This window comes from Nicotiana tabacum, chromosome 6 (assembly GCF_000715075.1).
Source record: "Nicotiana tabacum cultivar K326 chromosome 6, ASM71507v2, whole genome shotgun sequence".
NCBI classification, from domain to species: Eukaryota; Viridiplantae; Streptophyta; class Magnoliopsida; order Solanales; family Solanaceae; genus Nicotiana; species Nicotiana tabacum.
The window spans coordinates 172,174,625-172,184,935 of NC_134085.1; the positions used below are offsets into that span (position 1 = coordinate 172,174,625).

The 10,311-nt window shown below is 34.9% G+C and overlaps 1 protein-coding gene across 1 annotated transcript; it reads right to left on the reverse strand.

The window, feature by feature from the left end:
• Positions 1 to 955: 955 nt before the first annotated feature.
• Positions 956 to 1,729, reverse strand: LOC142182186 (uncharacterized). The gene is made up of 2 exons (XM_075256227.1): positions 1,691 to 1,729; positions 956 to 1,525 (listed from the first exon to the last, which is right to left on the reverse strand). Exons 1-2 carry the CDS (start codon positions 1,727 to 1,729, stop codon positions 956 to 958), a joined length of 609 nt encoding a protein of 202 aa, XP_075112328.1.
• Between the last annotated feature and the right edge of the window lie 8,582 nt (positions 1,730 to 10,311).

Sequence of the window (10,311 nt, forward strand, 5' to 3'; positions counted from 1 at the left end):
GTGATCCACCTCTCGCTTAGACGGCAAGTACTTAGGTAACTCCTCGGGCATGACATCTTTGTTTTCCTCAAGCAACTTCTCTATGCAAGGCAGCAGTGTCTCTTGAAAACTCTTATTTTCCTCCAGACTTGTGATGGTTGCCACGAACGTCGGCTCCCCCTTCTTGATCACCTTGACAACCTGCATAGCTGAGAGTTGTTCTTGGCTTTATCCATGTGGCATAGTCATTGTAGGTACCATGCAAGCTCCTTCTCGCTCCATAACCAAGAGACATTGAAGGTAGGGGTCGATCAAAGTATGACAATGTCTAAAGAACTCTTGCCCCAGTATGATATCAAAGATATCCATAGCGGTTACGGTAAAGTTTGTCATACCTTTCCAAGTTCTCAATTTGACACCAACTCCATTAGCTACCCCACGAGCATTCTGTACCTCAGCATTCATGGACTTGACGCGAGAGTTGGTTGGAGCAAGCTTCAATTCTAGTCTCTTTGTGGCAGCCTTAGTCATGAAATTATGAGTTGCTCCAGTAACTACCATTGCACGAGCAGGTTTGTTATTGATGGTGAGATCCACGTACTGATTACCATTCTCAGTAGGTTGGATAGCTTGCTTCATGACAGCACAACATAATCCGATCATACCCAATTGTGCGGTTTTCGAACTCTCTCCTTGCGGCTGCTCCTTCCATTCACGGACCATGGCACTGAGGCTCTTGAGGTCGGGACAATTCCTGAAGCCGTGGAGCCCTCTGCATATATAGCATCCCTTCTTCTCGGCCTGTGCCTTCTTCTCGGCGTAGCCCTGACGGCCACTCGATTTTTTGGAATCTTGAGTCTTGAAGTATTGTTGTTGTATCTCCTTGCCTTTTCCACGGTCTCCCACCACCTTTGATATTATTAACCTTTGACTCTTTGACTTTGCCTTTGTCGTACTTGTCATGCCTGAAGTACATCTATGATTTGGCCTCCAGTATGGCTTCTTCTATATCTGCGACTTGCCGGCGTTGCAACTCCTGCTTAGCCCAATTTTGCAACCCATCCATGAAGTGGAATAGCAAGTCATCATTGGGAAGGCTGGGTATTTGAAGCATAAGGGTAGTGAACTCCTTGACATAGCCACGTATGCTCCATATTTGCTTCGACTTCCTAATCTTGCGCCTTGCCTCGTATAAGACATTGTTTGGAAAGAACTGTAGCTTGAACTCGACTTTGAACTGATCCCACGTGCTAATTGTACATAGACCTTTATCCATGTCGGCCATCTTCCTTCTCCACCATAACATGGTAGTCTCTGAGAGGTACAACACGCCAGTATTGATCTTGGCCTCGTCGTCCCTCACTTTTCCGTGCCTGAAGTAGTTCTCCAAGTGCCAAAGGAAGTTTTCCACTTCTTGTACATCACCAACACCTTTGATCACTGGGGGTTTGGGAGCCTTAATCTTGGCTTCCCTCGTCACCACAACATTGCTGGTTGCCTCGATCACGCCAGCATTGACATGCTCCTCGAGTGACTCTATCTTTGCCTTTATAGCATCGATAGTACTCAAAGCCTCCATGAGTCTGCACTTTAAGGCAGCGATGATTTGCCTTAGTTCCATCTCGATATGTGTACATCCCTCCAAGTTATTTCGGATACTCTCAATCTCTTCAAGAGTGTGCTCCTCAAGAACACTACGAGTGCCTTACACCTTCCCCAAGCGTTGGACAAAGATCTCTACGGCGTCCATCCCCGCGTTCATCTTCATCATCCACTCTTTACCGAGCGAGACGTCCTCAGGTAGGACCTCCACTTCATCCTCGCTCGTCTCTGTGGTAGATGGTTCTTGAGATGTAAGCCCTTCGTTGACACATGCTCGGGTGGCACCTCCTGGCTCTTGTTGGTGGCATTCCTCTTTTTGCTACGACCGCTCTTGCCAGCAGCATCCTAGATGACGTTGGCTTGGATGTTGGCAACGTTAATTTCTCCGTCGTTCGCCATTCCCTTAGTTGCAACCTTTGCTCTGATACCACGTTGTTACGTCCTTAGTCGTTAACTAAGTATACGTGCGGCACTTGACAACTCGCTCACGATCTTGCACAACTTGCTCACGTTCTTGCTATGCCAAGTCAACCTTACTACACTCAAGATCGCTAAGAGAATGTTAGAACATATGAGAATTGCCAAATGAAGTTTTTGTATTAGAGAGAACTTGATTGTTTTTTCTTGGTGAATTACAAATAAATGTCCTCCTTTATATACTAGTCTCCTAGGGGCTACTGTATACATATTAATTGTTACACAAGTCCTTAATATTTACAAGATAAGGGCTTTCTCTAGAATTTTCTACAAACCTAGAAGATTCCAAGGACTTCCCTAGAAAATCCATAAGGATCTAGGGTCTTCCTAAGGAAATGTCCATACTTCTCAAGAATCTTCTCACAAATGCTAGCATTCCTCTTATGTAAGTTTCCATATGGTATTAATATACGCCAAATGACACATATGTGGCATGATGACATGGTGGGTCATCACACATGGCTAGGCTACGCTTAACTTTTTCTTTCTCTTTCTTGGGAGAACAACATGAATATAAGAACCAAGAATTGATACACTATCGAAATAAAACCCATAAGAGTGTAATATTCTAACCCACTTATAATTTAAATAGAAGAAAATAATTCTATAAAGATCTCATATATTTATTTACATACTTTCTATGTTAATTTTTACTAATCTCCTACGAAAAGAATCATATAACATAAATAACAACTTTTGTAAGGGACAACAAAATCAAATATTCGCGTAAGTAGCACAATTCACATTGTTTGCGCAGAAAGAAAGAAAAAAAATTATTATAGTAGAATTTGTAAAGTAATTTATAGACAATCGAATCGATTTGATCCCAAAATGATAAATAAATTAAATAAAATACAAGATTTAGCGTTAAAATCAAGATAAAATGTCGAATAGCTTGGTTCCTGGCATAAAACTTTCGAAGGAAGTAATACAAATATCAATAGACAAGAAATAAAGTATTATTGAGCTTTTCGAATAATATGTAGCATAAGTTTGTCACAAAATTTGAGTTCCTTACAATGGTTGTTCAAGTCACTATTTATAGTTGCATCTAGGCAACAAGGTCCTAGGATCAAATCCCTCTTAAATAACAATTATGAGGCCCATTGAAGAATGTGTAACGGCAGTCTATGAATGCCAAAATTCTCTATAATGAACTATGTATTTAATACTACAGAATATTCTTCATTGAATGTTATCGGGTGACAGACATTCGTTTGTCGTTATTAGCAATATTTCCTTCGGGGGACTTCTTGGTGCCAACCGAAGTTGCTGCCCACGGTCTTGATTTCCACCTGTCTCGCTTTTCGTCTGTCTCTAACTTCATGTGTCGCTCTATCATACGAGTTTTAATATGAACCGATTTTACCCTATACAATTACCATGCTCGGCTATGATTTAAGGTGCCAAATTTATAAAAGGTGTCTAAACTTAAATCCGAAACAAGGCCAAGTTGACGTGTATATCTGATATTCTAATTATACTTGCCAAGTTTTTGCTTGTAGAAATTTACCAGAGCAAAGTTTCTAATAGACGAGCCCCATATATAGGGGCCATTAGAAGTAACGAAAGGACAAATTGGGTAAAAAGTAAAGTATGGTCAATTAAGTTAGCTATGCATAAGTACATATCGCCCCACCCCCAGTGAGTTGTTTGGCAGAAAATAATGGAAACAAATCCAGCACTAACACCACCAAAACCATTGCTGTCTAGCTTTAAGGGAAGAAACTAAATGTGGTGACCATGTGACAACTTCAATTCTTTTTGGTATGTAAAGTTGTTGTATAGTTTTTTCAACAGTACTCTTCACTGAAATATGAAAACTAACATATTGGCAAAAGTCTCACTAATAAACTTTATTTCTTTGTGTGTTCTGGCTAGCCATGCAATAGAAGAAGATAAGTTTGCATAGGCTAGAGCTTAAGAAAAACATACTATTCAAAATGGACATGACCGTGAGTAAAGGGATTAAAGATGTGAATCATTTGCTTTTAATCGATAAAATCAACTATACTTTCAGTTTGTTTGTTTTTGGGTGTTTTGGTTGATTTTGGTTTTCAAATTAAAATCTTTTTACTTTTTTGGTCTTTTCTATTTAAGTAAGTTTTTTGAACAACCTTTTTAATTCTTTTTGTAATGAATATTTTTTTTTTCCAAATATTTTTAGAGATCATCTGAATATTGCAAGATAAAGGCTTTTTAAAATGTTGGCCAATTAATTTCTATAAATTTAAATAAAAGAATTGTTATTAAAGCATTCAATTAAGAGACTAACCAGCAACAAAATCTATTTTAATAGGGAAAAATATACTTTGATCCTGTAATTAATTTACCTATTTATAGATAAAAAATTAAGACCGACCAAATTAACCAAACGTCACGGGATCACTGTGCTTTCTGGTGTTTCCCCTTCTCGTAAAGGCATATTTGGCCCTGGGGCCTTCAATGACACCAAATAGCCACTTTTAAGTATGGTGTTTAAAATATATTCACAGTTTACAATATATTTAAAGATTAGTCAATTTCGCTTAAACTTTCAGCATATGACATTCTAAAGTTTAAACCTCAAAGTTAAAACTTTTAGGACATTGTGTCCTAAAGTTCGAATATTGTGTCTAGAAGTTCGAATCTTATGTTCTGAATTTTAAATTAGTAGTTCAGAAATTCAAGACACATAATCCTGAATTTCAAATTAGCAGCTTAAAAATTCAGGATACTAAATCTTGAATTTTCAAATTCAAGATACTTAATCCCGAGTTTGAGTGAATTGATTAATCTTTAAATACATTATAAATTATGAATATATTTTAAAGAGCGACCTTTAAAAATAACTATTGTTGCACTTCCCCTCGGATCTTTGGGCTTGACTAATTCTCAAGCCCAAACACTTAGATCTCTAAACATTCTTTTCTCTTAAAAGATACCCCAATTCTCATTCAAAAGCAGCCAAAAGAGTAACTCAGTACATCAAAGATACGTGTGAATACGACTTTAAGCTTGTTGGTTATAAGGTGCATGTATTCAGCGTTAGATACATGGTGTATTTCACCTATAGATACTGTTTTCCCCTAAATCGGGTAACAATTAAATTTGTATCCGGTTTTAAGGATACGTGGTTTGATTCAACACGAATAATTAAGAAATTAGAAAAACGAGTTAAAGAAAAAATAAACGATCAAATCAGTTGTAATATTATGGCCTAGCTCGAAATTAGGTTGATCAGTGACCTCGTCCCCGATTGGACCCTTGGTTCGAGCTCAGTTGTGAATAAAGAATGGAACAAGAACTTTAGCAGTAGCTAAAAGAAAGAAAAACTTGTATTGCTTTGATTTGCGTGTTACAATCCTTTACAAAAGAAAAACTTTCTCTTTATATAGTAGGAGAGTTCATCCCTAGTATAAGTCTAAAAATAAAAACCTTCATTTCTCGTTAATTATTGACATGTAACCGACATCGAGCGAGATTCGCGCCATGATATCCGGTTGGGTGCGAATATAACGGCCCTCTATCCGTCGTGTGTAACCGTTTATCATGTTTCCTGAGGTCTTAGAACTCGTCCGAGGTCCGGGGCGCTTTATTAGGCCTGATGATGAGCACATTGTTCACCTTTCATGAATCTCAATATGAAGGACTCCCAGCCTCGATTTCAATCTCGTGCGTCCATGCCCTTCTTCCGTTTTATTCACCGGGAAATCGGGGTATGAATTATCCGCGATTTTACCCGTATACAGATAGTCCCCTTATTTTTCGGAGAGTAGGATTGCCGAAACGATGGGGAACAATAGACGAACCCCAGTTTCTTCCTTCGTACGTTACAACTAAGTTGACGGGTAAATCGAAACGTCCTATCAATTGTATCGTTATGACTTCGGACACGTGTCAGTCACCGGCTGGCTTCCTTTGAATTCGAAACGTCGCGCATTGACTGTTTTCCCCCTATAAAAGGTTCGACTTTTTTCACTTCTCTCACTTTCCGAATCTAGATTTTACCCTCAAAATCTCTAATGGCTACTAACTTCCCCAAATCTTCATACATTGCTCTTTGAATCTTCATATCTTCATCCTCAATTCTCATACATTTTCTTTGAACCTTCAACCCAGACCTTGATACCTTCGTACCATCTTCAAACCTTCATATTTTTCTTCAAACCTTCTTATTCTCCTCCAAACCTTCATATTTCCCATATCACAATGGAAAAAACCTCCAAGTCAGGGCCTCAGCATGCCGGTTCTTCATCTTTCCATTCGGCCACAGATTTAGAGGTGGTCGTTCCCAAAGTGGCTCAGGATCCCCCCATGAAAAGCTTCGTACTTGGGGGTTGCTCTATCGGGAACGACTTCCACGTCGAGAAGGCCTCTAGTTAACAGGACCAAGGCGAAGGAGCATGGAGATATATATGCTCCGTCACTGAAGAAATCCTACTCATAGTCCGAGCGGACTGTAATTGGAAGGGTAAGGATGTGGTCGTCCCCGGGTCCGATGACGATATCACTACTCATGTGAAGGGGGTATTTAAGTGTTTATACTTACCCCTTCACGCTCGCCCGATAGACCTCATAGATCTTGATTTTTGTAAAAAATGTGAGGTGTGCCTTGGAAAAATCCACCCATCCTTTTGGAGGATCGTGATCCTTTTACGCCATTTCGTGAATAATACCAGAGCCCATTGGTTTACCCTCGACCATATACTCCACCTGTACAGTCCTTGAATTTTTCCAGGAGGGCTGATCAAGCTCATTCACCTAGCAAGCAAGGCTCATTTCTCGAGCATCGACAAGGAGTGAGACCGAGGCTGGCAGGGGAGGTTCGTTCTGGTGAAAACCTAAGACCTGATCCATCCTAAGTTTATGTCGTTCCTCGAGAAGTGGAACGCATCTCATAAGTACTGTCTTCCTAGAATATTCACTTCTTTTTATTCATTCTCTCATTTCTTGTGTTTGTTGTATACGCAATTGTTGCCCAAGTTCCTAATGTAATTCCCCAAGGAGGGGATCGAGGGGATCTGCAAGCAGATGTCGTACTCTGAGCGTGCATGGCACAAGCTTTCGAAGGGAAAATGGGAGGCCCGTTCTCATAGTGAGGTTTTTCCTTGAATAATTACCACCATGATCTTAACTTACATAGTGCTAACCCATTTTCTTTTCCTATTGGTTTGGCTAGGACCAATAAACTTAGGTCATTGGACGAGGATGAAGATCTGTCCTCACTTGCCAAACCTTCAGTTTTGGGGTAGCCTAGGGCTGCTGCGAAGGAGGAGAAGAAGAAGAAGAAAAGAAAGTCCTCGGTTTCTATAGACTTCGAGGCGAAGAAGAAGAAAGTGACAATCTAGGTCTCGAAGCCCAAAAAGAGCACCAAGTCTAGGGTATCGGACCCCGATGCTCTCTACCAGCTTAGGTTAATGCTGCTTGGTGGGCCGGGCCTGAACCGGACCGGGCCCGCGGTCCTAACGGTCCTGGTGGGCCGGTCCTGGTGGGCCTGAGAAGCCCGTGACGGGCCGGTCTTCATAGATTAGCCCACGAGCCCGGGACCGTTTAGCCCGGGACCGTCATCCGGGCCTGGGCCGGTCCTGGCGGGCCTAACGGGCCCAACGGAATTTTTTTTTAAAAATAATAATTTTTGTATACACATAACATACAAAATATATAAGGTAATATATAAACCTAACATACAATATATACTACAAGAAAATATATAAGTAATAAGTTATAATATATATACATAAGATACAATATATATACTACAAGAAAATATATAAGAGAATATATATACATAACATACAATATATACTACAAGAAAATATATAAGAGGATATATATATACATAACATACAATATATACTACAAGACAATATACAAGAGAATATATATACATAACATACAATATATACTACAACAACATATATAAGAGGATATATATATACATAACATACAATATATATTACAAGAAAATATACAAGAGAATATATATACATAACATACAATACTACAAGACAATATATAAGAGAATATATATACATAACATACAATATATACTACAAGACAATATATAAGAGAATATATATACATAACATACAATATATACTACAAGACAATATATAAGAGAATATATATACATAACATACAATATATACTACAAGATAATATACAAGAGAATATATATACATAACATACAATATATACTACATATATACTACAAGACAATATACAAGAGAATATATATACATAACATACAATATATACTACAACAACATATATAAGAGGATATATATATACATAACATACTACAAGACAATATACAAGAGAATATATATACATAAGATACAATATATATACTACAAGAAAATATATAAGAGAATATATATACATAACATACAATATATACTACAAGATAATATACAAGAGAATATATATACATAACATACAATATATACTACAAGACAATATATAAGAGAATATATATACATAACATACAATATATACTACAAGACAATATACAAGAGAATATATATACATAACATACAATATATACTACAAGACAATATATAAGAGAATATATGTACATAACATACAATATATACGACAACAACATATACAAGAGAATATATATACATAACATACAATATATACTACAACAACATATATAAGAGGATATATATACATAAGATACAATATATATACTACAAGAAAATATATAAGAGAATATATATATATATAACATACAATATATACTACAAGATAATATACAAGAGAATATATATACATAACATACAATATATACTACAAGACAATATACAAGAGAATATATATACATAACATAAAATATATACTACAAGAAAATATACAATGAAATATATATACATAACATACAATATATACTACAAGACAATATATAAGAGAATATATATACATAACATACAATATATACAACAACAACATATACAAGAGAATATATATACATAACATACAATATATACTACAACAACATATATAAGAGGATATATATACATAACATACAATATATACTACAAGACAATATATAAGAGAATATATATATATATATATAACATACAATATATACTACAAGAAAATATACAAGAGAATATATGTACATAACATACAATATATACTACAAGACAATATATAAGAGAATATATATATATACATAACATACAATATATACTACAAGACAATATACAAGAGAATATATATACATAACATACAATATATACTACAAGAAAATATACAATGAAATATATATACATAACATACAATATATACTACAAGACAATATATAAGAGAATATATATACATAACATACAATATATACAACAACAACATATACAAGAGAATATATATACATAACATACAATATATACTACAACAACATATATAAGAGGATATATATACATAAGATACAATATATATACTACAAGAAAATATATAAGAGATACATAACATACAATATATACTACAAGATAATATACAAGAGAATATATATACATAACATACAATATATACTACAAGACAATATATAAGAGAATATATATACATAACATACAATATATACTACAAGATAATATACAAGAGAATATATATACATAACATACAATATATACTACAAGACAATATATAAGAGAATATATATACATAACATACAATATATACTACAAGACAATATACAAGAGAATATATATACATAACATACAATATATACTACAAGAAAATATATAAGAGAATATATATACATAACATACAATATATACAACAACATATACAAGAGAATATATATACATAACATACAATATATACTACAACAACATATATAAGAGGATATATATACATAACATACAATATATACTACAAGACAATATATAAGAGAATATATATATATATATACATACAATATATACTACAAGACAATATACAAGAGAATATATGTACATAACATACAATATATACTACAACAACATATATAAGAGGATATATATATACATAACATACTACAAGACAATATACAAGAGAATATATATACATAAGATACAATATATATACTACAAGAAAATATATAAGAGAATATATATACATAACATACAATATATACTACAAGATAATATACAAGAGAATATATATACATAACATACAATATATACTACAAGACAATATATAAGAGAATATATATACATAACATACAATATATACTACAAGACAATATACAAGAGAATATATATACATAACATACAATATATACTACAA

What these genes read in the sequence shown, in the direction of transcription:
- LOC142182186 (XM_075256227.1), bottom strand. Translation starts at nt 1,729, where the DNA reads ATGGACGCCGTAGAGATCTTTGTCCAACGCTTGGGGAAG. An exon ending in TTGTCCAACGCTTGGGGAAG is followed by an intron (nt 1,526 to 1,690) that starts GTGTAAGGCACT and finishes GATGCTATAAAG; the next exon opens with GCAAAGATAGAGTCACTCGA.